Raw genomic sequence first — 27,255 nt, forward strand, 5'->3', positions numbered from 1 at the left:
GTTGAAATTGGGTTCTCTATCCCCAGTTTGGTTTACTTTAAATTCAGGGGTCTTTAGTGCAGCTAAGGCAAACGGTTACAGCTGAGGAAACGGAGTGCAAACCTGAGAGTTTGGTGAGTGGGGGACAGAGGTGTTTGCGTCCTTTTTCTTTTTCTACCTTTATCACCCTGTAGGAATTGGTTCTTACTCTACTACAGGGAAAGGAACTAGCTGTTTGGTGGATACCTGGTAAGTGGTTAAGGTCTATTCTATTCCTAGTAAACAAACTGGTGGTAAAGTTTTTTTATATATAAGTTTTTTAATACATTTAGAGTACCCAATTCTTTTTTTTTTTCCAATGAAGAGGCTATTTAGCGTGGCTAATTCACCCACCCTGCAAATCTTTGGATTAGAACAAAGAAGATTACAGCACAGGAACAGGCCCTTCGGCCCTCCCAGCCTGTGCCGATCCAGATCCTTTATCTAAACCGGTCGCCTATTTTCCAAGGATCTACTTCCCTCTGTTCCCCGCCCATTCATATATCTGTCTAGATGCATCTGAAATGATGCTATCGTGCCCGCCTCTACCACCTCCGCTGGCAAAGCGTTCCAGGCACCCACAACACCCTCTGCGTAAAAAACTTTCCACGCACATCTCCCTTAAACTTTCCCCCTCTCACCTTGAAATCGTGACCCCTTGTAATTGACACCCCCACTCTTGGAAAAAGCTTGTTGCTATCCACCCTGTCCATACCTCTCATAATTTTGTAGTCCTCAATCAGGTCCCCCCTCAACCTCCGTCTTTCCAATGAAAACAATCCTAATCTACTCAACCTTTCTTCATAGCTAGCACCCTCCATACCAGGCAACATCCTGGTGAACCTCCTCTGCACCCGCTCTAAAGCATCCACATCCTTCTGGTAATGTGGCGACCATAACTGCACGCAGTATTCCAAATGTGGCCTAACCAAAGTCCTATACAACTGTAACATGACCTGCCGACTCTTGTACTCAATACCCTGTCTGATGAAGGCAAGCATGCTGTATGCCTTCTTGACCACTCTATCGGCCTGCGCAGCCACCTTCAGGGTACAATGGACCTGAACTCCCAGATCTCTCTGTACATCAATTTTCCCCAGGACTCTTCCACTGACCGTATAGTCCCCTCTTGAAATGAAATGAAAATCGCTTATTGTCACAAGTAGGCTTCAAATGAAGTTACTGCAAAAAGCCCCTAGTCGTCACATTCCAGCGCCTGTTCGGGGAGGCTGGTACGGTACTCTTGAATTAGATCTTCCAAAATGCATCACCTTGCATTTGCTTGGATTGAACTCCATCTGGCATTTCTCTGCCCAAATCTCCAATCTATCTATATTTTGCTGTATTCTCTGACAGTCCTCGCTATCTGCAACTCCACCAATCTTAGTATCATCTGCAAACTTGCTAATCAGACCACCTATACCTTTGTCCAGATCATTTATGTATATCACAAACAACAGTGGTCCGAGCACGGATCCCTGTAGAACACCACTAGTCACCTTTCTCCATTTTGAGACACTCCCTTCCACTCTCTGTCTCCTGTTGCCCAGCCAGCTCTTTATCCATCTAGCTAGTACACCCTGAACCCCATACGACTTCACTTTTTCCATCAACCTGCCATGAGAAACTTTATCAAACGCCTTACTGAAGTCGATGTATATGACATCTACAGCCCTTCCCTCATCAATTAACTTTGTCACTTCCTCAAAGAATTCTATTAGGTTTGTAAGACATGATCTTTCCTGCACAAAACCATGCTGCCTATCACTGATAAGTCTATTTTCTTCTAAATGTGAATAGATCCTATCCCTCAGTATCTTCTCCAACAGTTTGCCTACCACTGACGTCAAGCTCACAGGTCTATAATTCCCTGGATTATCCCTGCTACCCTTCTTAAACAAAGGGACAACATTAGCAATTCTCCAGTCCTCCGGGACCTCACCCGTGCTCAAGGATGCTGCAAAGATATCTGTTAAGGAACCAGCTATTTTGTCCCTCGCTTCCCTCAATAACCTGGGATAGATTCCATCCGAACCTGGGGACTTGTCCACCTTAATGTCTTTTAGAATACCCAAAACTTCCCCCTTCCTTATGCCGACTTGACCTAGAGTATTTAAACATCCATCCCCAGCCTCAACATCCGTCATGTCCCTCTCCTTGGTGAATACCGATGCAAAGTACTCATTAAGAATCTCACCCATTTCCTCTGACTCCACGCATAAATTCCCTCTTTTGTCTTTGAGTGGGCCAATCCTTTCTCTAGTTACCCTCTTGCTACTTGTATACGAATAAAAGGCTTTGGGGTTTTCCTTAACCCTGTTGGACAAAGATAATTCATGACCCCTTTTAGCCCTCTTTATTGCGCCTTTGAGATTTGTCCTACTTTCCCGATATTCCTCCAAAGCTTCATCAGTTTTAAGTCGCCTAGATCTTATGTATGCTTCCTTTTTCATCTTAGCTAGTCTCACAATTCCACCCGTCATCCATGGTTCCCTAATCTTGCCATTTCTATCCCTCATTTTCACAGGGACATGTCTGTCCTGCACTCTAATCAACCTTTCCTTAAAAGACTCTCACATTTCAAATGTGGATTTACCTTAAACAGCTGCGCCGAATCCACATTCCCTTGCTCCTGCCGAATTTTGTTATACTTGGCCTTTCCCCAATTTAGCACTCTTCCTTTAGGACCACTCTCGTCTTTGTCCATGAGTATTCTAAAACTTACGGAATTGTGATCGCTATTCCCAAAGTAATCACCGACTGAAACTTCAACCACCTGGCCGGGATCATTCCCCAATACCAGGTCCAGTATGGCCCCTTCCCGAGTTGGACGATTGACATACTGCTCTTAAAAAAAACTCCTGGATGCTCCTTACAAATTCTGCTCCATCTACGCCTCCAACACTACATGAGTCCCATTCAATGTTGGGGAAGTTAAAATCTCCCATCACAACCACCCTATTGCTCCTACATTTTTCTATAATCTGTCTACATATTTGTACCTCTACTTCACGCTCGCTTTTGGGAGGCCTGTAGTAAAGTCCCAACAATGTTACTGCACCCGTCCTATTTCTTAGCTCTACCAATATTGCCTCAATGCTCTAATCCTCCATCGTGCCCTCCTTAATCACAGCTATAATATCATCTCTGACCAGTAATCCAACTCCTCCACCCCTTTTACCGCCCTCTCTATCCCTCCTGAAGCAACTATACCCTGGGATATTTAATTGCTAGTCTTGCCCTTCCCTCAACCAAGTCTCAGTAATACCAATAAGATCATATTCCCAGGTGCTAATCCAAGCCCTAAATTCATCTGCCTTACCTGCTACACTTCTCGCATTGAAACAAATGCACCTCAGACCACCTGTCCCGTTGCGTTCATCATCTCTTCCCTGTCTACTCTTCCCCTTAGTCACATTGAGTTTATTATCTAGTACCTTACTGGCTTTAGTTGCTGCCTCTTTACTGACCTCTAACTTCCTAATCTGGTTTCCATCCCCCTGCCACATTAGTTTAAAACCTCCCCAACAGTGTTAGCAAAAGCACCCCCTTGGACATTGGTTCCAGTCCTGCCCAGGTGTAGACCATCCGATTTGTAATGGTCCCACCGCCTCCAGAACCGGTTCCAATGTCCCAAAAATCAGAAACCCTCCTGCACCATCTCTCAAGCCACGTATTCACTCTGGCTATTCTTGAATTTCTACTCTGACTGTCTCATGGCACTGGTAGCAATCCTGAGATTACTACCTTTGAGGTCCTACTTTTTAACTTATCTCCTAACTCCCTAAATTCTGATTGTAAGACCTCATCCCGTTTTTTACCTATATCGTTGGTGCCTATATGCACCACGACAACTGGCTGTTCGCCCTGCAGCCGATCTGAGACATCCCTGACCCGTGCACCCGGGAGGCAACATGCCATTTGGGAGTCGCGTTTTCGACCACAGAAACGCCTGTCTACTCCCCTTACGATTGAATCCCCTACGACTATAGCCCTTCCAGTCTTTTTCCCACCCTTCTGTGCAGCAGAGCCAGCCACGGTGCCATGAGCCTGGCTACTACTGCCTTCTCCTGATGAGTCATCTCCCCCAACAGTATCCAAAACGGTATACCTGTTTTGGAGGGAGATAATCGCAGGGGACACCTGCACTGCCTTCCTGCTCTTTCTCTGTCTTTTGGTCACCCATTCCCTGTCTCCCTCACCAATCCTAATTTGCGGTGTGACCAACTCACTGAAAGTGCTATCCACGATCTCCTCAGCATCGCGGATGCTCCAAAGTGAGTCCATCCGCAACTCCAGAGCCGTCATGCGGTCTAACAGAAACTGCAGCTGGACACACTTCCTGCACATGAAGGAGTCAGGGGCATCCTGCATTCCCGCCGCTCTCCTCGCGCTCTTTTATCCTGTGACCCCGCCGCTCTCCTCGCGCTCTTTTATCCTGTGTCCCAGTCGCTCTCCTCGCGCTCTTTTATCCTCTGTCCCTGCCGCTCTCCTCGCGCTCTTTTATCCTGTGACCCCGCTGCTCTCCTCGCGTTCTTTTATCCTCTGTCCCCACCGCTCTCCTCGCGCTCTTTTATCCTGCGTCCCCGCAGCTCTCCTCTGGCTCTTTTATCCTGCGTCCCCGCAGCTCTCCTCGGGCTCTTTTATCCTGTGACCCCGCCGCTCTCCTCGCGCTCTTTCACTGTGTCCCCGCTGCTCTCCTCGGGCTCTTTTATCCTGTGTCCCCACCACTCTCCTCGTGCTCTTTTATTCTGTGTCCCCGCCGCTCTCCTCGCGCTCTTTTATCCTCTGTCCCCGCCGCTCTCGTGCTCTTTTATCTTGTGTCCCCGCCGCTCTCCTCGCGCTCTTTTATCCTGTGTCCCAGTCGCTCCCCTCGCGCTCTTTTATTCTGTGTCCCCGCCGCTCTCCTCACGCTCTTTTATCCTGCGTCCCCGCAGCTCTCCTCTGGCTCTTTTATCCTGCGTCCCCGCAGCTCTCCTCGGGCTCTTTTATCCTGTGTCCCCGCCGCTCTCCTCGCGCTCTTTTATCCTGCGTCCCCGCCGCTCTCCTCGCGCTCTTTTATTCTGCGTCCCCGCCGCTCTCCTCGCGCTCTTTTATCCTGTGTCCCCGCCGCTCTCCTCGCGCTCTTTTATCCTGTGTCCCAGTCGCTCTCCTCGAGCTCTTTTATCCTCTGTACGCGCCGCTCTCCTCGCGCTCTTTTATCCTGTGTCCCAGTCGCTCTCCTCGGGCTCTTTTATCCTCTGTTCCCGCCGCTCTCCTCGGGCTCTTTTATCCTCTGTCCCCGCCGCTCTCCTCGCGCTCTTTTATCCTGCGTCCCCGCAGCTCTCCTCGCGCTCTTTTATCCTGCGTCCCCGCCGCTCTCCTCGCGCTCTTTTATCCTGCGTCCCCGTCGCTCTCCTCGCGCTCTTTTATCCTGCGTCCCAGTCGCTCTCCTCGGGCTCTTTTATCCTCTGTCCCCGCCGCTCTCCTCGCGCTCTTTTATCCTGTGTCCCAGTCGCTCTCCTCGGGCTCTTTTATCCTCTGTCCCCGCCGCTCTCCTCGGGCTCTTTTATCCTCTGTCCCCGCCGCTCTCCTCGCGCTCTTTTATCCTGTGTCCCCGCCGCTCTCCTCGCGCTCTTTTATCCTGCGTCCCCGCCGCTCTCCTCGCGCTCTTTTATCCTGTGTCCCCGCCGCTCTCCTCGCGCTCTTTTATCCTGTGTCCCCGCCGCTCTCCTCGTGCTCTTTTATCCTGTGTCCCCGCCGCTCTCCTCGCGCTCTTTCACTGAGTCTCCGCCGCTCTCCTCGCGCTCTTTTATCCTGTGTCCCCGCCGCTCTCCTCGCGCTCTTTTATCCTGTGTCCCAGTCACTCTCCTCGGGCTCTTTTATCCTCTGTTCCCGCCGCTCTCCTCGGGCTCTTTTATCCTCTGTCCCCGCCGCTCTCCTCGCGCTCTTTTATCCTGCGTCCCCGCAGCTCTCCTCGCGCTCTTTTATCCTGCGTCCCCGCCGCTCTCCTCGCGCTCTTTTATCCTGCGTCCCAGTCGCTCTCCTCGGGCTCTTTTATCCTCTGTCCCCGCCGCTCTCCTCGCGCTCTTTTATCCTGTGTCCCAGTCGCTCTCCTCGGGCTCTTTTATCCTCTGTCCCCGCCGCTCTCCTCGGGCTCTTTTATCCTCTGTCCCCGCCGCTCTCCTCGCGCTCTTTTATCCTGCGTCCCCGCCGCTCTCCTCGCGCTCTTTTATCCTGCGTCCCCGCCGCTCTCCTCGAGCTCTTTTATCCTGCGTCCCCGCCGCTCTCCTCGCGCTCTTTTATCCTGTGTCCCCGCCGCTCTCCTCGTGCTCTTTTATCCTGTGTCCCCGCCGCTCTCCTCGCGCTCTTTCACTGAGTCTCCGCCGCTCTCCTCGGGCTCTTTTATCCTGTGTCCCCGCCGCTCTCCTCGCGCTCTTTTATCCTGTGTCCCCGCCGCTCTCCTCGCGCTCTTTCACTGAGTCTCCGCCGCTCTCCTCGGGCTCTTTTATCCTGTGTCCCCGACACTCTCCTCGCGCTCTTTCACTGAGTCCCCGCAGCTCTCCTCGGGCTCTTTTATCCTGTGTCCCCGCCGCTCTTTTGTCCTGTGTCCCCGCCGCTTTCCTCGCGCTCTTTCACTGAGTCTCCGCCGCTCTCCTCAGGCTCTTTTATCCTGTGTCCCCGCCGCTCTCCTCGCGCTCTTTCACTGAGTCTCCGCCGCTCTCCTCGCGCTCTTTCACTGAGTCTCCACCGCTCTCCTCGCGCTCTTTCACTGAGTCTCCGCCGCTCTCCTCGCGCTCTTTCACTGCAGGCTGAGAGTCACAGTTCAACTTCTTTCCACTTCTACCTGTCCTCGAGTCCCTTGTGGGGGTGAGATCCACATAACTGGTGGTAAAGTTAATAAAATATATAAAAAGGCAGCATAAATAAGTGCATAATATAATTAAGTAATTAAAACACTGGGATGGAAGGACAGGTGAAGTGTCAAGGCTGCAGCACATAGGAGCTCCTGGATGCCATTGTGACGAGTAAAATAGTAATATGGACGAGGGACAGAGAGAAAAAAAAGAATGCAGTAGCAATCATGACTGGGCATTGCAAGATTACAACGCCACGACTAAAGGCTCTCTCGGAATGTGCATGGCATTTGTAACAAACTAAACAAATTGATAGTGTACATTGAAATAAATAAATCTGATCTGATAGCCATTACAGACATGGCTGCAGAATGACAAGGAATTGGTCCTGAATATTGAGGGATATGTGACTAGCAAGCTAGGTGAAGGTGGGGATGGGAAGTAGCACTGTTAATCAAGGATGACATTTGTGCAGTAGTTAGAAATGGTTCAGAAGATCAGGCTGTAGAATTGGTTTGGGTTAAAATGAACAGTTGGGGAAAAGTCACTAATGGGAGTGGTCTGCAGGCCCCCTAAAAGTAACCACAATGTAGGACAAAATATACAAGAAGAAATATTGAGTGCTTGTGAGAAACGGACAGCAATAATCATGTGATTTAATCTACATTTAAACTGGAAGAACCAAATTGGCAATAGAATGCTTTTGTGACAGTTTCTTAGAGTAGCACGGCCCGAACCAATCAGAGAGCAGGTTTTATTGGACTTGGTATTGTGTAACATGACAGGATTAATTCATGACCACAGAGTCAAGGTACCACTTGGTAGCAGCAACCACAATATAATTGAATTCTACATCAAGTTTGAAAGGGAGAAGAGTGGGTCTAAGACTAGTATTTTAAACTTAAGTGAGGGCATGAAAACTGAACTACCTGAATTGAACTGGGATACCAGGCTAGGGGATAGATCAATAGAGAAATAGTGCCCAATTATTATTGTTTTCCCCATTAAAGGGCAATTTAGCGTGGCCAATTCATCTACTCTGCACATCTTTGGGTTGTGGGGGTGAGAGCCACACAGACACAGGGAGAATGTGCAAACTCCACACCGACAGTGACCCGGGGCCGGGATCGAACCGTGCCACCCAGTTAACTAAACAAGTTAAGGAAAGCATCAAACCTGAAGAACAAAAGCATATAACTATTGCACACAAATTAGGGGTTATTGGATTACGGGGATAGAGTGGAAGTGAGGACTTAATGTGGGTCGGTGCAGACTCACTGGGCCGAATGGCCTCCTTCTGCACTATGTCCAGGTCAGATGAATACAAAGAATGGCAGAGAATCATAGAATTTACAGTGCAGAAGGAGGCCATTCGGCCCATTGAGTCTGCACCAGCCCTTACAAAGAGCACTATACTCAAGCCCATGCCTTCATCTTATCCCTGTAATCCAGTAACCCCCATTTAACCTTTTTGGACACTACGGGCAATTTAGCATGGACAATCCAACTAACCCGCACATCTTTGGACTGTGGGAGGAAACTGGAGCACCCGGAGGAAACCCACGCAGACACAGGGAGGATGTGCAGACTCCACACAGACAGTGACCCAAGTCGGGAATCGACCCCTGGGACCCTGGAGCTGTGAATCAACTATGCTAACCACTATGCTACCGTGCTGTCCCTAATGATGAAAAGGTTAATCAGGAGAAAGAAACTAAAGTTTGCGATGAAGCTAAGTAGAAATGTAAAAACGGATAGTCGGATAATCAAGAGTTTCTACAGGTTTCTAAAATGGAAAAACGTATGCTACTTGAGTTTTGGTCTTCGAGAGAGAGAGAGAGAGATATGGAGAGTTAATTGTAGATAATACTGAAATGGCAGGAGAAATGAGCAAATATTTAGTTTTGTCTTCAGAATAGAGGATATAAAAAATATTCCAGCAATAGCTGTAATCGGGAGGTGGAAGGGAGAGAGAAACTTGGTGAAATGACAATCGCTGGAGAAGCTGGATTTAGCAAACCGAAGCAGCTGTGGCTGCCGAGTCTCAGGGTCATAGAATTTACAGAAGGAGGCCATTCAGCCCATCGAGTCTGCACCGGCTCTTGGCAAGAGCACCGCACCCAAGCCCACAACTGCACCCTGGGCAATTTAGCATGGCCAATCCACCTAACCTGCACATCTTTGGACTGTTCGTTGATGGTGGAGGGAATGCATGTTTGTGGAAGTGGTACCTATCAAGTGGGCTGCTTTGTCCTAGATGGTGTCGAGCTTCCTGAGTGTTGTTGGAGCTGTTCCCATCCAGGCAAGTAGGGAGTATTCCATCACTCTCCTTGAAGTGTGCCTTGTAGATTGTGGACAAGTTTTGGGGAGTCAGGAGGTGAGTTAGTCGCTGCGGGATTCCCAGCCTCTGCCCTGCTCTTGGCGCCATGGTAGTTTTCCGTCTGGTTCAGGTAGAATTTCTGGTCAATGGTAACCCTGAGTTAAGACGTTTATGTTGGTTGTTATAATTTTTTTTAAAAAGTTTAGAGTACCCAATTCATTTTTTCTAATTAAGGGGCAATTTAGCGTGTTCAATCCACCTACCCTGCACATCTTTGGGTTGTGGGGGTGAAACCCATGCAAACACGGGGAGAATGTGCAAACTCCACACGGGCAGTGACCCACAGCCGGGATCGAACCTGGGACCTCAGCGCCCTGAGACTGCAGTGCTACCACTGCACCACCGTGCTGCCCTCAGTTATAAATTTAATCATGTTAAAACTACTCTATTTTAGAGAAAAAAACTAAAACTTGTCAATGTGGGGAGGCACGGTGGCACAGTGGTTAGCACTGCTGCCTCACTGCGCCAGGGACCCGAGTTCAATTCTGACCTTGGGTGACTGGGTAGAGTTTGCACATTCTCCCAGGGTCCGGTTGCCTCCCACAGTCGAAGGATGTGCAGGTTAGGTGGATTAGCAGCACGGTAGCATTGTGGATAGCACAATTGCTTCACAGCTCCAGGGTCCCAGGTTCGATTCCGGCTTGAGTCACTGTCTGTGCGGAGTCTGCACATCCTCCCCGTGTGTGCGTGGGTTTCCTCCGGGTGCTCCGGTTTCCTCCCACAGTCCAAAGATGTGCAGGTTAGGTGGATTGGCCATGATAAATTGCCCTTAGTGTCCAAAATTGCCCTTACTGTTGGATGGGGTTACTGGGTTATGGGGATAGGGTGGAGGTGTTGACCTTGGTTAGGGTGCTCTTTCCAAGAGCCGGTGCAGACTCAATGGGCCGAATGGCCTCCTTCTGCATTGTAAATTCTATGATCTATTAGAACATAAAAAAATACAGCACAGAACAGGCCCTTCGGCCCACGATGTTGTGCCGAACCTTTGTCCGAGATTAATCATAGATTATCATAGAATTTACAGTGCAGAAGGAGGCCATTCGGCCCATTGAGTCTGCACCGGCTCTTGGAAAGAGCACCCGACCCAAGGTCAACCCCTCCACCCAACACTAAGGGCAATTTTGGACACTAAGGGCAATTTATCATGGCCAATCCACCTAACCTGCACATCTTTGGACTGTGGGAGGAAACCGGAGCACCCGGAGGAAACCCACACACACATGGGGAGGATGTGCAGACTCCACACAGACAGTGACCCAAGCCGGAATCGAACCTGGGACCCTGGAGCTGTGAAGCAATTGTGCTATCCACAATGCTACTGTGCTGCCCTTAAGAACAAATTAATCTACACTATATCATTCTACCGTAATCCATGTACCTATCCAATAGCTGCTTGAAGGTTCCTAATGTTTCCGAATCGACTACTTCCACAGGCAGTGCATTCCATGCTACCCACTACTCTTTGCAGCCGACAACAGCCCTACTCAATATCCACAACTACACCGATCTTTGTATCGTCAGCAAATTTACTAACCCACCCTTCAACTCTCTCATCCAAGTCATTATTGAAAATCACAAACAGCAGAGGATCCAGAACTGATCCCTGCGGTACGCCACTGGTAACTGGGATCCAGGCTGAATATTTGCCATCCACCACCACTCTCTGACTTCTATCGGTTAGCCAGTTCGTTATCCAACTGGCCAAATTTCCCACTATCCCATGCCTCCTTACTTTCTGCATAAGCCTACCATGGGGAATCTTATCAAATGCCTTACTAAAATCCATGTACACTACATCCACTGCTTTACCTTCATCCACATGCTTGGTCACCTCCTCAAAGAATTCAATAAGATTTGTAAGGCAAGACCTACCCCTCACAAATTTGTGCTGACTATTCCTAATCAAGCAGTGTCTTTCCAGATGCTCAGAAATCCTATCCTTCAGTACTCTTTCCATTACTTTGCCTACCACCGAAGTAAGACTAACTGGCCTGTAATTCCCATGGTTATCCCTAGTCCCTTTTTTGAACAGGGGCACGACATTCGCCACTCTCCAATCCCCTGGTACCACTCCTGTTGACAGTGAGGACGAAAAGATCATTGCCAACGGCTCTGCAATTTCATCTCTTGCTTCCCATAGAATCCTTGGATATCCGTCAGGCCCGGGGGATTTGTCTATCCTCAAGTTTTTCAAAATGCCCAACACATCTTCCTTCCTAACAAGTATTTCCTCGAGCTTACCAGTCTGTTTCACACTATCCTCTCCAACAATATGGCCCCTCTCATTTGTAAATACAGAAGAAAAGTACTCGTTCAAGACCTCTCCTATCTCTTCAGACTCAATACACAATCTCCCGCTACTGTCCTTGATAGGACCTACCCTCGCTCTAGTCATTCTCATATTTCTCACAGATGTGTAAACGGCCTTGGGGTTTTCCTTGATCCTACCCGCCAAAGATTGTTCATGCCCTCTCTGAGCTCTCCTAATCCCTTTCTTCAGTTCCCTCCTGGCTATCTTGTATCCCTCCAATGCCCTGTCTGAACCTTGTTTCCTCAGCCTTACATAAGTCTCCTTTTTCCTCTTAACAAGACATTCAACCTCTCTTGTCAACCATGGTTCCCTCACTCGACCATCTCTTCCCTGCCTTACAGGGACATACATATCAAGGACATGTAGTACCTGTTCCTTGAACAAGTTCCACATTTCACTTGTGTCCTTCCCTGACAGCCTATGTTCCCAACTTGTGCACTTCAATTCTTGTCTGACAACATCGTATTTACCCTTCACCCAATTGTAAACCTTGCCCTGTTGCACGCACCTATCCCTCTCCATTACTAAAGTGAAATTCACAGAATTGTGGTCACTATCTCCAAAATGCTCCCCCACTAACAAATCTATCACTTGCCCTGGCTCATTACCGAGTACCAAATCCAATATTGCCTCCCCTCTGGTCGGACAATCTACATACTGTGTTAGAAAAGCTTCCTGGACACACTGCTCAAACACCACCCCCATCCAAACTATTTGATCTAAAGAGTTTCCACTCAATGTTTGGGAAGTTAAAGTCACCCATGACTACTACCCTGTGACTTCTGCACCTTTCCAAAATCTGTTCCTCCACATCTCTGCTACTATTGGGGGGCCTATAGAAAACTCCTAACAAGGTGACTGCTCCTTTCTTATTTCTGACTTCAACCCATACTACCTCAGTAGGCAGATACTCCTCGAACTGCCTTTCTACAGCTGTTATACTATCTCTAATTAACAATGCCCCCCCCCACCTCTTTTACCACTCTCCCAAATCTTATTGAAACATCTATATCCAGGGACCTCCAAGAACCATTTCTGCTCCTCTGCTATCCAAGTTTCCGTGATGGCCACCACATCGTAGTCCCAAGTACTGATCCATGCCTTAGGTTCACCCACCTTATTCCTGATGCTTCTTGCATTGAAGTATACACACTTCAACCCATCTCCGTGCCTGCAAGTATTCTCCTTTGTCAGTGTTCCCTTCCCCACTGTCTCACTACACGCTTTGGCGTCCTGAATATCGGCTACCTTAGTTGCTGGACTACAAATCCGGTTCCCATTCCCCTGCCAAATTAGTTTAAACCCTCCCGAAGAGTACTAGAAAACCTCCCTCCCAGGATATTGGTGCCCCTGTGGTTCAGATGCAATCCGTCCTGCTTGTACAGGTCCCACCTTCCCCAGAATGCGCTCCAATTATCCAAATACCTGAAGCCCTCCCTCCTACACCATTCCTGCAGCCACGTGTTCAGCTGCACTCTCTCCCTATTCCTAGCCTCGCTATCACGTGGCACCGGCAACAAACCAGAGATGACAACTCTGTCTGTCCTGGCTTTTAACTTCCAGCCTAACTCCCTAAACTCATTTATTACCTCCACACCCCTTTTCCTACCTATGTCGTTGGTACCAATGTGCACCACGACTTCTGGCTGCTCCCCCTCCCCCTTAAGGATCCTGAAGATACGATCCGAGACATCCCTGGCCCTGGCACCCGGGAGGCAACATACCTTCCGGGAGTCTCGCTCGCGACCACAGAATCTCCTATCTATTCCCCTAACCATTGAATCTTCTACTACTATTGCTTTTCTATTCTCCCCCCTTCCCTTCTGAGCCCCAGAGCCAGACTCAGTGCCAGAGACCTGGCCGCTAGGGCCTTCCCCAGTAGGTCATCCCCCACCAACAGCATCCAAAACGGTATACTTGTTTTGAAGGAGAACGGCCACGAGGGATTCCTGCACTGTCTGCCTGTTTGTTTTCTTTTCCCTGACTGTAACCCAGCTACTATTGCCCTGTACCTTGGGTGTGGTTACCTCCCTGTAACTCTTCTCTATCACCCCCTCTGCCTCCCGGATGATCCGAAGTTCATCCAGCTTCAGCTCCAGTTCCCTAACACGGTCTTTGAGGAGCTGGAGTTGGGTGCACTTCCCGCAGGTATAGTCAGCGGGGACACTGGTGGTATCCCTCACCACCCACATCCTACAGGAGGAGCATGCAACTGGCCTAGCCTCCATCCCCTCTTGCCTTACAGAATATAGCTGCCCTGTGGACCAACTGGACCTCCGCCCTCCGACCCTGCTCCCAGTCAGCTGCACCCTCTGTGAACTCCTGGCTCCCTTCTCGCTCTTTGCGGAAATATAGGAAACAAAATGAAAGGAGCACCTTACTCCCTCCTCACCTAACTCCTTCAGTCACCAAACTCTCCCTATAGCACTCAAATGCACCAAATTCAGCACTCCCTCAGTCACCAAACTCTCACTATAGCACTCAAAGGCACCAAATTCAGCACTCCCTCAGTCACCAAACTCTCAGTATAGCACTCAAATGCACCAAATTCAGCACTCCCTCAGTCACCAAACTCTCACTATAGCACTCAAATGCACCAAATTCAGCACTCCCTCAGTCACCAAACTCTCACTATAGCACTCAAATGCACCAAATTCAGCACTTCCTATGTCACCAAACTCTCACTTTTGCTCTCAAATGCACCAAATTCAGCACTCAGTGCAAATTGACCGTGTTAAATTGCCCCTTAGTGTCCAAAAGGCTAGGTGAGGTTACAGGGATAGGGCGGGGGTTTGGGCCTGGGTGGGGTTCTCTTTCAGAGCATCGGTGAAAATTTGATTGGCCGAATTGCCCCCTTTAGCGATTCTATGAATAACCTACCTGTTTATCTAATTAATGCCTCTAAACCCCTGTCTTAGGTTTTACTGTGTTGCATTCTCTCTCCCTGACCACTCCATGCCCTGTAAAATACCAAAACTGTGCCAAATACTCTCACCAAATTCCCAAGTTAAGTAATCTGTAGATCCTGTGCTCCATTAGCTCGTCTCCATGCTGTTTACATGTCACAGTGGCTATGAATTGTGCTTTGACAGTCTACAATAATTCCAGGCTGGACAATTGTTTCAGCGCATGCTACTGTTGAAACTCTCCATTCTGTTTGGGTGTTTGGATTTAGGATATATTTTCTTACACCGTCAGTTGTTGTGATCTGGAAAGCTGTGCCTGGGAGCAGATTCAATAGCAACTTTCTAAAGGCAATTGAATAAATATTTGAAGGGAGGGGGTGCGATCTTTACTGGGTTTTGGGGAAAAGAGCAGGGGTTATGGAACTAATTGGGTAGCTCTTTCAAAGAGGCATTACAGCAACGATGGATGGAATGGCCTCCGACAATGCTTATCATTTTGTCGTTCTCTGACGACTCTCCCTGTGCAAAGCACCCCATTCTCCTACCTTTATAACTATGTCCTGTTCTTCAGCCTTCGAGCAGGATGATGTACTGATCGTTGACTCAGATGAAGAGACGCCTTCGTCTAGCAGAGTGGAGGCTGACGTGGATAGCCGGAGCCTGAAGAGGAAGATGGACGATGAGGCGGAAGGCGTGGTCGTTAAGCGGTTTTGCACCGAGCAGGAAGAGGAGGACGACGACATCATCGCTTTGGATTGAGTGACATGTTGGGAGATTCTGGCTGCTGTTTCGTTCTGGCGCCACTCTGTGTCGTCGGGTTAGACAGTTAAGATCGGGGTGGGGTGGGGTGGGGGTGGGTACGGGAAACAATGCCAGCAAAGACCCAGCGACAAGTCACAGCCTTAAACTATCTGATCAAAGTGAAAGAGGTGGATGGGGGGTGGGGATAGGCACCACAAGCATTGAGAGAGCCGCACCTTCCTAGCAAGTCTGAGTTGCAGTCAGCCAAGTTGCTGGGTATAAATTGACAACCAAATGTTTTGGCGCACTGTTGAAGCGAATTTTGTTCTCCCGCATTGTTTCCTTACCCCTCCTCTTCTCCGGCTCTGATGCTACTTAAAGAATTTGCTGTTGATGAAGTATTAAAAATGTTCCTTTGTATAACAACAGCGACATGTTTTGTAAATTGCTGTAAACACTTCATTTTCCCCAAGCCTGTTTGTACTTCCTGATATCAGAGCCTCTTTAATCAGATCCAGGGGCACTTTCCTTGAGTCTTGTTACAGTTTGTAGTTATTTATACGTGACTTTTGTATAACGCAGATATCTTAACTTTTTTTGTTCATACTTTATGCGGATTCCAATGGTCAGATTCTGAGCGAACTAAAGTGTCCAGTCCCGCGGTGGCCCCAGTGGTCAGGTCCAGGGTGGGCCCTGATGTTTGGGTCACCTTAAGGCAATCTCCACTATGTGATTCCCTGGCAGTGTGGGAGGGAAATTGTATAGTTGATGGAAGCATAGGGACTTAGCATTATCAGAAGAGGAGTAATCTGCCCTGTAGTTTAAGTGGGTAGAAGAAATATGTAATATGCAGTTGGACTGTTCTGTAACCGTTACTGATTCAATCGACCTGTTCAATGTTGGGAGAGATTGCTGAGGGTGTAGCTGAAAGTATTTTTGTAGCAAATTGACATTGCCGTTTCAGTAGGTTTTTTTTGTATCTGAATCAACTGTAAAATGTACCGAGAAGCTTTGTTACAAATGGCAGTTTTCATGATTAAAACATTCACTGTGTACAGTTCTTGTGTCTTCAGTCTTGGAGTGACCCCCTCAGAGCTATCCTGTAGCATTCCCTACAAGTATTCATTCACAATCGCCTATGTGTTTCCATTGCCACACTTAGCCTTGTGTTTATTGTCTAAATATTGGAAGGGGAGCAACTTTAAATATATTTTCCATGAGTTTCCATCTCCTTTCCTGATTAGAGCAGGAATTCCGCTGGTGTCTTTGTTCTGCTCTGCTTGTGTGATGAAATTTCAAAACCCATTTTCAGAGCAATCTCTCATGCCCAATCGAATCCTACTCACACATGGATACTGCCAACTTGAGTGGGGCAGGATGTAGACTGCTGACTAACCTGGGACATGGATCCAAATGGCACTTCACTGCCATTCTCACAAAGAGTTTAGTTTGGGTAGTGGTGAATCTTTACACGTCAGTATTTCACTTTAATGCTCCAGAAACAGAACGGGTGCAAAGATCCTCGATGGTTTCTGTTGTCAAAATTTGGAATATTTCACCCCGTTCGTCTCAACATTCAACCCCATCCAAATCCAACCGGCACGCACTGGCTGCATTATGTACAACCTCCAAGATTCACTCCTCTAACTCGCGTAAGCATCTTCTATTGAACCTCTCAAATCTGTGACCTCTGCCATCTAGAAAGATGAGTGCAGCCGGCACATGGGAATTCCACCCGGACAGGTTCCCCTCCTGGTTGCACGTCGCCCTGACCTGGACGTTTGACGGCTGCCCCTTCGTAATCACTGGATGAGAATCATGGGATCTTACAGGAGGGCCCGGCGCCCCAGCTTCTCAAGGGTCAACTAGTAATGGGCAGTCAATGCTAGCCTTGCCAGTAACATTTACATCTTCAGAATGACTATAAAAGCAATTGCCATGGAGTGACTTGAGGTTAGCGAACTCGACATTGCTTTGGATTTTATTGTAGGGCCTGGTTGGTGCGATAGTGCGATGGTAATATTACTGAGCTAGCAACTCGGAGACCTGACCTAAAGATGGACTGGAATGTTTCAAAAGGGCAGCTCAGAACCACCACTTCAAGGGCAATTCGGAATGGGCAACAGGTACTGGCGATGCCTACACCTCATAATAGAAAAAAATAATGGGTTCAAATCCCAGCACAGCAGCTGGAGAATTTGAATTCAGTTAATTAAATAAATATGGGGGAGGCTCAGTGGTTAGCACGGTGCCGAGGACCCAGGTTCGATCCTGGCCCTGAGTCACTGTCCGCGTAGAGTTTGCACATTCTCCCCGCGTTTGCGTGGGTCTCACCCCCACAACTCAAAAGATGTGCAGGGTTAGGTGGATTAGCCACGCTAAATTGCCCCTGAATTGGAAAAAATATAATTGGATATTCTAAAAAAAAAATGTAAAAGTTAAATAAATCTGGAGCAAAAAGCTTGCATCAGTAATAGTGACCACAAAACTACCAGATTGTCATGAAACCCACCTGGTTCACAAATGTCCTTGAAAGAAGGAAGGACTGTCCTTACCTGTGTATGTCCACAGCAATGTGATTGGCACATAACCGCCCTTTGAAATGGCCAAACAAGGCACTCTGTTGGACCAAACTGTTCGCCTTGCTGCAGTTCAAGGGGCAACTTGTCATCTCAAGGACAGTTCGAGATGGGAAACGAATGCCGACCTTGAAATGCCCTCACCCAATGAGTAAACCTTTTTCAAAATCGGTTATTCACTGCCCATCTGAACCGGGCTCATGAGAATTTACTGACTATTCCCTGCGGTGGAGTCCAGAATAAGAGAGAAGAACCTTAAAATTATAGCCATGCTTCTTAGGGATGATTTCAGGAAGCAGTTTACACAAAGATTAGTGGAGACCTGGGACTGTCTCCAACCTCCTCGACTCTCTCCCTCTTCCCTCCACCCACCCGAAAAAAGCTTTACGCCTGGGGTTCATTTGAATATGTCAAAACTCTGATTTTTGTTAAGCAAAGGCACTCGGTTGTGGAGCCATGGTGAGTTGATGGAGTTAAGATACAGATCAACCATGATCTGATTGTTGGGACAGGTTTGAGTAGCTGAATTATTTCCTTTCCCAATGTCGACTCCAAGATGAGGGGAATTGAAGTGGGTGACTGCGGATTCTGCAATTTCTCCCCGTGTCTGCGTGGGTTTCCTCCGGGTGCTCCGGTCTTCTCCCACAAGTCCAAAAATGTGCAGATTAGGCGGATTGGCCATGATTAATGAGCGGGGTTACAGGGATAGGGCAGGGGAGTGGGCCTAGTTAGGGTGCTCTTTTCGGTGGGTCGGTGCAGAATGGTCTGAATGGTCTCCTGTGCACTGTCTGATTCTATAGAATGGAACTGAGTGACTTGCTCTGCGGAGAACCAGACTCAATTCAATGGGGTGAGAGTGTTGTCCTTGCTGGAATGACGATGGCTCCAATCGTCCAGCATCGCAGACGGACATTCCAAATAAGTTACCCATTTCCATTTTGAAATCTGCTGCTGAATCTCTGCAAAGCTCTATTTTAATCTTTTTTTAAAATAGTTTTTCCACTCTCCAAGCTACTGAAAATAAGACCTGTGATGTATGAGGAAGGCTCCTGGTTTGGTGCCTTGCTGATTTAGATAACACCCATGTAGATTTAGGGGTTCTGCAGTATCATAGATTCATAGAATTTACAGTGCAGAAGGAGGCCATTCGGCCCATCGAGCCTGCACCGGCTCTTGGAAAGAGCACCCTTCCCACCGCACACCACCCTATCCCTGTAACCCCACCCAACACTAAGGGCAATTTATCATGGCCAATCCACCTAACCTGCACATCTTTGGACTGTGGGAGGAAACCGGAGCACCCGGAGGAAACCCACGCAGACACGGGGAGAACGTGCAGACTTTGCACAGACAGTGACCCAAGCCGGGTATCCTTCACATTGTGGGAGGGGGGTTCTACCACAGTCATTGGTGCCCTGATTCAGTGCTACCTGCTGAAAAATGCCAGTGGTCATGCCAGTTTAGTACAAATTAGAAAACTGGAAGCAGAGTTTTTGATAAGTTGGGAGGTTATACTTCAGTTGTATTGGTGAGACCACATCTGGAGTATTGTGTGCAGTATTGGCCTTATTTAAGGAAAGATGTAAAAGCATTGGAAGCAGTCCAGTTTACTAGATTGACACTTTGAATGAGTGGGTTGTCTTATGAGGACAGGCTAGACTTGTGTCCACTGGGGTTTGGAAGCGTAAGAAGTGATTTGATTGAACATTATGATCCTGAAGGATATTGACGGAGAGGATGGGCAGCACGATAGCACGGTGGTTAGCACTGTTGCTTCACAGCTCCAGGGTCCCAGGTTCGATTGCCCGCTGGGTCACTATCTGTGCGGAGTCTGCACATCCTCCCCGTGTCTGCGTGGGTTCCCTCCGGGTGCTCCGGTTTCCTCCCACAGTCCAAAGATGTGCAGGTTAGGTGGATAGGCCATGCCAAATTGTCCTTCGTGTCCAAAGATGTGCAGGTTAGGTGGGGTTGCGGGGATAGGTTGGACGTGTGGGCTTAAATGGGGTGCTCTTTCCAAGGGCCAGTGCAGACTCGATGGCCTCCTTTGCACTGCAAATTCTATGATTCTTGTGGAAGGATCTAGAATTAGGGGTCACTCATTTAAGATAAGAGTTGAAAATTCTTTTCTTTCAAAGTTTCTTGAGTTTTTGGAACTCTTCCTGAAACGGCGGTGGAATCAGAGACTGAATATTTTTCAAGCAGAGCTAATTAGATTATTGATTGACAAGGGGGCCAGGGTGAAAAGTTATCGGGGGTTGGCAGAAGTGTGGGGTTGAGATTGCAATCCGATCAGCCATGAGTGACAGAGCAGACCCGAGGGGCCAAATGGCCTCCTGATTCGTATGTTTGGAATTGGAGACACGGATATTTTGGCGGGTTATGTGGCAAGAGGAGATTATAGGGTTAGGAAAAAGTGAGGACATGGAGGGATTTGAAAACAAAGATGAGAATTTTAAAGTTGAACCATTGTTTGATTGGGAATAATGTAGTTCAGCGAGCACAGATCTGCTGAGACTCGGTGTGAGTTAAGACACGGCAGCTGAATTTTGGATCACCTCCAAATTTACGGAGGGGAGGAGGTGGGAGAGGAGCCAGAATTGTCTAGTCTTGAGATAGCAATGGCATAGATGAGGGTTTCAGTGGTGGATAACCTGAGACACGGCGGAGTTGGCCAATGTTACAGAGATAAAAGTCGGTGATCTGAGTGATGTTGCTGAGACAAGGTCGGAAAGTCATCTTAAGGTCAGGTATGTCTTGCATGACACCAAGATTGCAAACAGTCTGGTTCAGCTTCCGATAGTTGCCAGGGTGAGGGATGGAGTCGCTGGTTAGGAAATGGAGTTGGAGTGGGGAGAGAAGACTTATGTCTTCAATCTTCCTAATATTTAATTAAAGGAAATTTCAGTACATCCAGTACTGTACGTCAGATAAGCACTGATGGTTTAAAAAGAATGGAGGAATTGAGAGAGGTGCTAGTGAGGCAGGGAGTTGTCTGTACATGTGGAAATTGACTTAGGGCAGCTTTTCCTAGCCCAGCTCACCGCTGGGATTGTCCGGTCCAACTGAAAGTCAGTGGACTGGGCGGCTGAAACTCCCACGGAGGGTGCTGACACAATGAGGCTGAAAATCCCAGCGTTGGTGTTTTCTGCTGAGAAATGGAACGGGGCCAAGAATCGATCAATGGAGGACACCAAAAATAATGAGAGTGGGAAGATAAGCCAGTGCAGGTAGTACTCTAGCTACGATTTGGTCGGTAAGAATGGAACCAGGTGAGAGAAGTCCCATATCCCCCAGACAGGGGCTGTTTAGCACAGGGCTAAATCGCTGGCTTTGAAAGCAGGCCAGCAGCACGGTTCGATTCCTGTAACAGCCTCCCCGAACAGGCGCTGGAATGTGGCAACTAGGGGCTTTTCACAGTGACTCCATTTGAAGCCGATTTGTGACAATAAGCGATTTTAATTTTTCATTTCACTTCAACAATGGGAGGTGTTGGAGGAGAATGGTGTGGTCAAACCTTCAATGGTCGGAGAGAGGTCAAAAGGGACAAGGAGGGTAAGTTTTCCTTTGTCACAATCACACAGGATGTCAATTTATGATTCAAGCTGAGACAATGGCTCAGAGAAAATCGATATATTGGGAAGTAACTAACTAAGGAGATAGTATATTTCTGATTAAAACAATAAAGTGATATGGGGACGAAGCAGGGAGGTGGACTGAGCAGGAAGAGATCAGCCCTGATCAGATTGAATGGGGGAGCAAGCTGGAGGGGCTGAATTGCCGACTTCTCCTAATTCTTCTAGATTTAGAGCACCCACTTAGCCGGTTTAGCTCAGTTGGATGGACAGCTGTTTTGTGATGCAGAGCGAGGCCAACAGGGTGGGTTCAATTCCCGTACCGGCTGAGGTTATTTATGAAGTTCCCACCTACTCAACCTTGCCCCTCACCTGAGATGTGGTGACCCTCAGGTTAAACCACCACCAGTCAGCTCCTCTCCCCTCATGACAACTTTATTTCCCATTGACAAATTTCTCACTTCATTTAAAACTTTGTACAGGGCAGCACGGTGGCCCAGTGGTTAGCACTGCTGCCTCACGGCGCCGAGGTCCCAGGTTCGATCCCGGCTCTGGGTCACTGTCCGTGTGGAGTTTGCACATTCTCCCCCTGTCTGCGTGGGTTTCACCCCCACAACCCAAAGATGTGCAGGCTAGGTGGATTGGCCACGCTAAATTGCCCCTTAATTGGAGAAATGAATTGGGTACTCTAAATTTAATTTTTTTTAAGTTTGTATAATTTTGTTTATACTATTTATTATCCCAGACCAGTGGCCAGGACACGACAGAATCGCCAATATTTTACTTTAATTTTGTAAGACTGTTAGGAAAGGCTACCTCGCTCCAGGAGTGATTTCAGAAAGGAATAGGGATATGGTAAATTAAAACAAACTTTATTACTAACACAGTATTAAAGTCTTTAACATAACGCAAGAAAATAACTTACAATTCCCCCTTAAACTATATAACTCAACACAGTGAATACAATATCCTTAGTTGCTATCTTTATTCCCACTTAAACAAAAAGAAAAAGACCAAATCAGCTCTCATTCCACCCTCTGTAATAATAATTTTATTATTGTCACAAGTAGGCTTGCATTAACACTGCAATGAAGTTACTGTGAAAAGCCCCTAGTCGCCACATTCCGGCGCCTGTTCGGGTACACAGAGGGAGAATTCAGAATGTCCAATTCACCTAACAGCGCGTCTTTCGGGACTTGTGGGAGGAAACCGGAGCATCCGGAGGAAACCCACACAGGCACGGGGAGAACGTGCAGACTTCGCACAGACAGTGACCCAAGCCAGGAATTGAACTTGGGACCCTGGGGCTGTGAAGCAACAGTGCCAGCACCTGTCCTACCGTGCCACCAATGGCAGAGAAGAATTACGGTTATTCTTTGAGAAAGGGATCTCTTGACATTGCGTTACAGAACAGATCGGACTCCAGTCCAAACCCCTTCAGAAATGCTGGCTGGATGTCTTTGAGACCCATGCAGACAAGCGGAGAGTGTTTTGACTGGCTTATTTCAGCTGCCCTTTGTCCTGAGACAAGTCTGCCCTGCTTTAAATACCGTTAATCTCTTTTAACTAACGTACAGGGAGAACTAATTGCCTTGCTTGGTGTCAGCCAGAATCAGAACTGACTGAAAAATGCTTTCTCAGAAAGCCCTGATGCCTTATCTCCACCCAGCAATGACATCATCTCACCAAGCTCAAAACTAATTATCTCCCCGGGGAATTCCCATAATCAAAACAAAATTGCATTAGCCCAAGCTTCTACAATGGTTAATTGCACCTCTTAAAGTATGACAGCAGCAGTCAAACATTCTCTAACCCGGGCTTTTAATCCTTCCTTCACCAAATACTTAGAATACAATATATCTGAAATTTCTACGTTCATCACATTTGCGAATCATATTTTTCTCTCGAGTACAGTAGAGGCTGGCCTTTACTCTGCCCTGCTCAGATTGATATGGCTTTTTGATTGTCTACTTGGATTGGATTGGATTTGTTTATTGTCACGTGTACCGAGGTGCAGTGAAAAGTATTGTTCTGTGTACAGTCCAGACAGATCACTCCATAAATGAGAAAAATACATGGGGCAAACATAATTACACAATGCAAAGGCATCGGGTGAAGCATACAGGCGTGAAGTACTACTCAGTAGAGAAGATTTGTGAAGAGATCAGATCAGTCCATTAGAGGGTCATTCAGGATATCTTTCGGGACTGTGGGAGGAAACCGAAGCACCCGGAGGAAACCCACGCAGACACGGGGAGAACGTGCAGACTCCGCACAGACAGTGACCCAAGCTGGGAATCGAACCTGGAACCCTGCCGCTCTGAAGCAGCAGGGAAGAAGCTGTTTTTGAATCTGTTCATGCGTGTTCTCAGACTTTTGTATCTTCTGCCCGATGGAAGAAGTTGGAAGAGGGAATAAGCCGGGTGGGAGGGGTCTTTGATTATGCTGCTCGCTTTCCCCAGGCAGCGGGAGGTGTAGGTGGAGTCAATGGATGGGAGGCGGGTTTGCGTGATGGACTGGGCTGTGTTCACGACTCTGTGTGATTTCTTACGGTCTTGGGCCGAGCAGTTGCCATACCAGGTTGTGATGGAGTTGGAGTCGAATTTTGCCATGCAGTGGTGTGTGTATAGGGAGTACTGTAGGGGCTAAGTACGCAGCCTTGCAGACCCTGGTATTGAGGACTATTGGGGAGGAGGTGTTGTTCATTCTTACTGATTGTGGTCTATGGGTCAGAAATTCGAGGATCCAGTTGCAGAGGGAGGAGCCAAGTCCTAGGTTTTGGAGCTTTGATATGAGCTTGGCTGGGATCATGATGTGGAAGGCAGAGCTGTAGTCAATAAATAGGAGTCTGGCATAGGAGTCCTTGTTGCCGAGATGCTCCAGGGATGAGTGTAGGGCCAGGGAGATAGCGTCTGCTGTGGACCGATTGTGGTGGTATGCGAATTGCGGTGGATCAAGGCATTCTGGGAGTATGGAGGTGATGTGCTTCATGACCAACCTTTCGAAACACTTCATGAAAGGGCAGCACGGGGCACAGTAGCTATCACTGGGACTGCGGCGCTGAGGACCCGGGTTCGAATCCCAGCCCTGGGTCACTGTCCGTGTGGAGTTTGCACATTCTACCCGTGTCTGCGTGAGTCTCACCCCCACAACCCAAAGATGTGCTGGCTAGGTGGATTGGTTACGTTAAAATTGCACCTTAACTGGAAAAAAACATTATTGGGTACGGTAAATCTATTTTAAAAAACACTTCATTACGATTAATGTCAGGGCCACTGGACGGTAGTCATTGAGGCACGTTGCCTGATTCTTCTTTGGCACTGGTATGATGGTGGTCTTCTTGAAGCAGGTGTGGACCTCGGAACAGAGTAGGGACAGGTTAAAGATGTCCATTGCCCCCAAATGCAGCCGAGACACTAATACCCAACTTCCTCCAATGAAATATGAAGAAGACTGAAACCATTGCTTTTCGTTCCTCACACAACCTGCGCACCCGAGCAACTCACTCCATTCCTTCCTCTGGAATCTGAGGCTAAGCTGGACTGTTCTGGTCGGCACAGTGGTTAGCTCTGCTGCCTCACAGCTCCAGGGATCCGGGTTCAATTTCGGCCTTGGGTGATTGTGTGGGGTCTCCACGTTCTCTCTGTGGCTGCGTGGGTTTCCTCCGGGTGCTCCGGTTTCCTCCCACTGTCCAAAGATGTGCAGGTTAGGTGGATTGGCCATGATCAATTGCCCCTTTGTGTCCAGGGATGTGCAGGTTAGATGGGGTTATGGGGCTGGGGAGGGAGCCCAGGTAGGGTGCTCTTTCAGAGGTTTGGTGCAAAATCGATGGGCCGAATGGCCTCCTTCAGTACTGTAGAGATTCTATGGTTTGCAATCTTGGTGCCATATTTGACCCTGAGATGGGCTTTGAATGACATGGCCACACTATCACTAAGACTGTCTATTTCCACCTCTTAACATCATCTGACTCCGCCCCTGCCTCAGCTCCTTTGCTGCGTTAAAAATAACTTGGTACTCTACATTGTTTTAAAAAGAGGAGCAGACAGGCCCATCTGTGGTTGCAGATGTGATTCCAGGATGATATATTGCCTCCCTGGTGCAAGGGTCACGGATATCACGGAGCATGTACAGAGCATTCTGGAAGGTGAGGGTGCACAACCAGATTGTGTCCACACAGGCACCAACAATATCGGCAGAAAAAGGGATGAGGTCCTGCAGGCTGAATTTAGGGAGTTGAGAAAGAGATGAGCAAGCAGGACCCCAAAGGTAGTAATCCCCTCATTACACCCGCGACCACGCGCTAGTGAGTATAGAAACCGGAGAATTCACCAGATGCATGTGTGGATGGAGAGATGGTGCGAGAGAGAGGGTTCCGGTTTCTGGAGCACTGGGACTGGTTCTTGGGAAGGTGGGATCGGTACAAGCCGGATGGTCTATTCGAGACACAACAGGACTGGGACCAATGTTCTTGCAGGGAGATTTGCACGTGTTGTTGGGAGGGTTTAATCTAGATTGGGAAAGTGGAACCTGAGGGCAAATTAAGAGCATGGAGTGGGAGACTCGAAAAGACAGAAGCAGCAACGGGTAAAAAGTGTACAGCACAGGAATTTGGCAGTGTTAAAATGTAGCGTAAACGCAAAGAGTATAGCAAACATAGCAAATGGCTGAGGGCACCTGGTATCATTGCTATAACAGAAACAATTAAACTACTCACTGGAGAGGCAGCTCCACAAATATTCCCCATCCTCATTGATGAGCGAGTCCAGCACATCAGTGCAAAAGACAAGGCTGAAGCATTCGCAACAATCTTCAACCAAACGTTCTGCGTGGATGGTCCAACTTAGTCTCCTCCAAAGATCCTCAGCATCATAGATCAGAGTCTTCCATTGTCAGATATCACTCCCCGTGATATCAAGAAATGGCTGAAGGAACTGGATACTGCAAAGGCTCTGGGCCCTGACAATATCCCGGCAATAGTCCTGAAGACTTGTGCTCCAGAACTTGCCGCACCCCTCGCCAAGCTGTTCCAGTACAGCTACAACACTAGCATCTACCCGGCAGTGTGGAAAATTGCCCCGGTGTGTCCTGTACACAAGAAACAGGACAAATCCAACCCAGCCAATTACCGTCCTGTCAGTCTACTCTCCATCATCAGCAAAGTGATGGAAGGGGTCATCAGGTAAGGTAAAGTCGCGATAGTCCCAGAGATCATAGGCTGCTTTCCCCTTTGAGGGGGAGAGCGGACTGGTGGGGATTTAACCTGAGGGTCACCACATCTCAAGCGAGGGTCAAGGTTGAGAAGGTTATTCATGAATAACCTCAGCAGGTGTGGGAATTTGCTCTGCATTGTGAACAAGCCGTCTTGCCAACAGAGCTAAACTGGCTCCATCAACATCAACGGTCATCAACAGTGCTATCAAGCAGTGAGTGAATTCAAGGAGGAGTTAGACAGATTTTTAATTGGTAATGGGTTGATAGGTTATGGAGAATGGGCAAGACGGTGGAATTAAGGCCAAAATTAGATCAGCCATGAACATATTGAACGGTGGAGCGGGCTCGAGAGGCTAAATTGCCGACTTCTGCTCCTAGTTTATGTGTTCTAAGAAAGAGCTACTCTGGCTGATTTCACCGTCCAGCTCTTGGTCTGTGGCATTGTAGGTACAGCACCCCAAGCACGAACATGGCGGCCATGATCAATAAGGGGATTTCTTGATTAATATGAAGATCAGGGTTATGGGGCAAAGACAGGAGAATGGGAATGAGGAACGTATCAGCCATGATCGAATGGCAGTGCAGACTCGATGGGCCGAATGGCCTCATTCCGCTCCTATGTCTTATGAAGTTACTCAGCAACAACCTGCTCAATGACACTTATTTGGATTCTGCCTCGATCACTCGTTACCTCATTA

The 27,255-nt window shown here is 48.1% G+C and overlaps 1 protein-coding gene across 1 annotated transcript in view; it reads left to right on the forward strand.

The window, feature by feature from the left end:
* uba2 (ubiquitin-like modifier activating enzyme 2) overlaps window positions 1-16,252 on the forward strand; it is an 88,823-nt gene extending 72,571 nt beyond the window's left edge. The window contains exon 17 of the mRNA XM_072517781.1: window positions 15,023-16,252. Coding sequence (XP_072373882.1) covers window positions 15,023-15,210 — 188 coding nt within the window. The 3' untranslated portion in view covers window positions 15,211-16,252. The remainder of the gene's footprint in view (window positions 1-15,022) is intronic.
* The last annotated feature ends 11,003 nt before the right edge of the window (window positions 16,253-27,255 follow it).

The sequence above is a fragment of the Scyliorhinus torazame genome, chromosome 10 (assembly GCF_047496885.1).
Source record: "Scyliorhinus torazame isolate Kashiwa2021f chromosome 10, sScyTor2.1, whole genome shotgun sequence".
NCBI classification, from domain to species: domain Eukaryota; kingdom Metazoa; phylum Chordata; class Chondrichthyes; order Carcharhiniformes; family Scyliorhinidae; genus Scyliorhinus; species Scyliorhinus torazame.